Below are 4301 nucleotides of genomic sequence, written 5' to 3' on the forward strand. Positions count from 1 at the left end.
CTACCTCTGGGACAGGAAACTGTGGCAAATTTTAGGAGATTTGTGGTTTTGTAATTAATTCTCAGTTCCTCGTGTTCCTGATGACTTATACCTATATCATCACTTGACTCATTCACTCTTTTATTCAGGGCAGCTCAAGTGGAGCTTGTGAAACTGGGTAATGTGGTACCCAGCTGCTCACATTTTCATTTCAATATAGAGAAGGGAAAAAACAAAAAACCAAAAAACCTGTTCTAAGACGTCACAGAATTCCAGGTTAAAAGTCAAACTAATTAAACCAGCCTGGACCAATGTGTTCAGCCCATTTTTTGTGCCTTCCATGTATTGTATTGGTCTACTTCTCTCTGAGTGACACCCTATAAGTTATATAAGGATGGGATTTGATGTAAGGATGGATCCAATCCCTCAATCACCCCACTACACCTTTATTAGGTGAGGACGCATCTTGATCAAATCTACCAATGATGTCAACTAAGTATGAACAAAGCTCAAGCACCTCTTTTCAATCAATCAATCAAAGGCTTTATACTAGGTGGGAAAAGTAAATGGCCAATTTAAAAGTCCTTAAAAGCTATTGAATAGCCATTTGGCGGGAAGAAGAGTAGCTTCGGCCACGGCGCCGTTTTCTCTTCCGAGACCCTGAGAAAGACCTGGGCTCAGAGCCCTTTACACACCTCAAGGAACGTTGAAACCTGGGACCGCCCCCCCCAACTCCCCCCCCAGCCCCCCCGCAAGGACCCGGAGCTGATTGTGACACGATGGCGTCAGATGACTTTGACTTAGTGATTGAAGCCATGTTGGAAGCCCCCTACAAGAAGGAAGAGCAAAGGAAGGAGGTGAAAAAGGATAGCCCAAGCAATACCAGCACCAGCACCTGCAACAGTGGAGGAGGTGGCACCAGTGGAAGCAGCACCAGTGGGGAGACAAGCAAGAAGAAGAGGAGCCGCAGCCATAGCATAAGCAAGGATCGGAAACGCAGCCGCAGCCGAGACCGCGACCGACACAGACAGAGAAATAGCTGGAGCCGGAGCCGGAGCCGGAGCCGGGATCGTCAGAAACGCCACCGAAGCCGCAACCCGGATCGCCTGCGTGAGGAGCGTGTACGCTACAGGAGTCCACCCATTGCTACTGGGCGCAGATGTGGACACAGCAAGAGCCCCCAATACAGAGAGAAGAGTCCAGTTGAGGAGCCTATTGACAATCTGAGCCCAGAGGAACGTGATGCTCGAACAGTCTTCTGTATGCAGCTGGCTGCCCGCATTCGACCCAGAGATCTAGAGGATTTTTTTTCTGCTGTTGGCAATGTACGTGATGTGCGTATTATCTCAAACCGGAAATCACGTCGCTCTAAGGGCATCGCCTATGTGGAGTTCTGTGAGATCCAGTCAGTACCACTAGCAATTGGACTAACAGGGCAGCGTCTGCTGGGTGTCCCCATTATTGTGCAGGCCTCTCAAGCTGAGAAAAACCGCTTGGCAGCCATGGCCAACAACTTGCAGAAGGGCAGTGGGGGTCCTATGCGGCTTTATGTTGGCTCCCTACACGTTAATATCACCGAGGACATGTTGCAGGGCATCTTTGAGCCCTTTGGCAAAATTGATAACATTGTCCTGATGAAGGACCCAGATACAGGCCACTCTAAAGGCTTTGGATTCTTAACCTTTTCTGACTCAGAGTGTGCTCGGGGGGCATTGGAAAAATTGAATGGCTTTGAGCTTGCAGGGCGACCGATGAGGGTGGGTCATGTGACTGAGCGACTGGATGGTGGCACAGGTGTTACTTTTCCTGATGGTGGTGAGGAACTGGACCTGGGTACCGCTTGTGGGCGGCTGCAGCTGATAGCCAAATTGGCTGAGGGCTCTGGTATTCAGCTCCCAACCACAGCTGCTGCTGCCCTACAACTGAACGCAACTGCTCCCTTAGGAGCCCTGAACCCTGCAGCCCTGACTGCTCTTAGTCCAGCCCTGAATCTCGACTCCCAGGCCATTGCCTCACAGTGCTTCCAGCTCTCCAGCCTCTTTACTCCCCAGACTATGTAAGAACCCAGCTCTGCTTCCTCTTGCCTCTGGGTTCCTCCACCTTTCTCCGCGTCTGCCCCTCCAACAGCCCCTTTCTCCCCACTGCCACAGACCCCGCCAACCTGTGGGCATGGACATTGGCTCTGGGGAGATTGGGGACAACACGACACCAGGAAGAGCAGCTGCTCCAAGGCCCTACTGGGTATGGAATCTGTGCTGAGCAAAGCCCCCAGCCTGGGGGAGCAGAATCTGTACATACATCGAATACAAGTATCTCTCTGTGTATCATCTCCCTGGGTGGCCTTCATTACCCTTTCCCCATCTATCATCCTTTTTTCCTCTACTTGTCCCCCATTCTGGGGAGTGTGGGGGCCACAAATGAAGGTGCCACCCTTCTCTTCTTTTCCCCTTCCCCTCCCTCTTGGCCTACCAGGGAAAGCCCTTAGGACCTCTGGGTGAAGAAGCCTTTTGAGTTTTGGGGAAAACCTCCTAGATGCTGGGATGCAACAAATGGGCCTGGCAGATGGAGGTGAATGTCTATACCTCGTGCAGCCTATAACCTCAGCTTGGTGCAACCTAAGGCCGGGACTGCTGTGGGCTCAGTGTCTTGCTGGGTGGTACATGAGACATCTACCCATTCAGACATTATGGATGCCTTGAGGGGCCCCTCAGGAGTTGAGTGAAATATGGGGTGCCTTTCCCATACTCTCCATCTTCCTGTGTACAGCTTCTCTTCCTTCTAGTCCATCTTCATCTCTTTGGTCCAGGCAGAGAGGAGGGAGGGGAGTGAGCACAACCATTCCCCTCCTCTTCCCCTACGTCTCCACAGCTGGCACTGCTCCCATCTCTGCCACTTCCCACTCCCACCCTGGCTCACTTGAGCCCTTTTCACTGGATTTTATACCCCTGTGTCTGTGTATATAAATATATATAAACTTTATACAAAGGGCAGCCCCTTGGTAGTGGCAGCTGCTGCCCTCATGCCTGCTGTCTCTGTCGGTTGGTCTGTCTCTGATTTTTAACTTCTCACGAGTCAAATCCACAGATGGTTCTAGGGATAAAAGTTTGTAATACAGTTGTGTTTTTTCTTTTTTTTTCCTTTGGCTTTCTCTAATGAAATAAAAATGGACAAAAAGCTCTTTAAAAAAACACTATTGGCTAAAGTATGATGGCACCACATGGGAAGTCTATTCAGATGAGTTGAGACACTTGCTCCTATCCATTAGGGCTTGTATAAAACCAAGGGAGTTTGACATTGGGAATTGAAGCAAATGAAGAGTCAGCCAAACCCCAGAGAAGGAATTACCTGGAGGAACTGGGAAGGTATAAAGAGCCTTGGTCTTGGCCTTGATATCAGACTCTTCCCCCCTTCTCTTAGGACCTTGTGATCTATGGAGAGTTTGGAGCAAACTCTCCATTAGTGTCCTAGTCCTAGCAGCATCCTGAAACAGCTGATTAGTGTCTGAATTGGCAGATGAGGACAAAGTAGATACTTTGAGCAAAGGGAGCTTCAAGACTCTACAAAGATACCAAAACAAAAGCTATACTATGCCTAAGGGTCATTTCAGGACTACCCCCACAAAGGGGAAAAATAGACTTCTAGGAAACAAGAAGTCTCTAAACCTGAGCCCAACTTTCCCCTGAACTCTGAATAGGAGAAAACTGGTGGAAGAATGTATCATAGACTGGGGAGGGGAAAGGAGTGTGTGTGTTGTATCAACTGTACTATATATATATATATATATATATATATATATATATATATATATATATATATATATACACACACATACACATTTCTAAAAATCTCCCAACCTTGTTATCCCCTTACTCAATAAACTCCAGTGGCTCCCTATTACCATTATGATTAAATATAAAAATTCTCTATTTGGCATTCAAAGCCCTTCACAATCTAGCTACCTCCCTCTCTTCACTGTTCCTACATTTTATACTTCCCCCTCAACCCCCTCCTCCCACACATACTTTTTGATCACTGAACTCCTTGCTGTTCCATTAAACAAGACACTCCACCTCTTGGCTTCTGGCATTTTCTCTGGCTATCCCCCAAAACTAGAATGCTCTGCCTCCTCATCTCTGCCTCCTGACTCACCTGGCTTCCTTCAAGCCCCAATTCAAGTCTCACACCTTCTTAAAGGAAACCTTTCTAATCCCCCTTAATTCTAGTGTCCTTCTGTTAATCATTTTTTACTTATCCTGTATATAACTTATTTGAGCATATTTGCTCATTGTCTCCCCTCCCCCCAGATTTTGAGCTCCCTGAGG

The 4301-nt window shown here is 48.0% G+C and overlaps 1 protein-coding gene across 1 annotated transcript; it reads left to right on the forward strand.

Moving 5' to 3' along the window:
- Nucleotides 1-745: 745 nt before the first annotated feature.
- Nucleotides 746-2070, forward strand: LOC122729376 (probable RNA-binding protein 23). The gene has a single exon (XM_043968227.1). The coding sequence runs from the start codon at nucleotides 759-761 to the stop codon at nucleotides 2037-2039; it is 1281 nt and encodes a 426-aa protein (XP_043824162.1). The 5' UTR covers nucleotides 746-758; the 3' UTR covers nucleotides 2040-2070.
- The last annotated feature ends 2231 nt before the right edge of the window (nucleotides 2071-4301 follow it).

Source organism: Dromiciops gliroides, chromosome 5, assembly GCF_019393635.1.
Source record: "Dromiciops gliroides isolate mDroGli1 chromosome 5, mDroGli1.pri, whole genome shotgun sequence".
Lineage (NCBI taxonomy): Eukaryota > Metazoa > Chordata > Mammalia > Microbiotheria > Microbiotheriidae > Dromiciops > Dromiciops gliroides.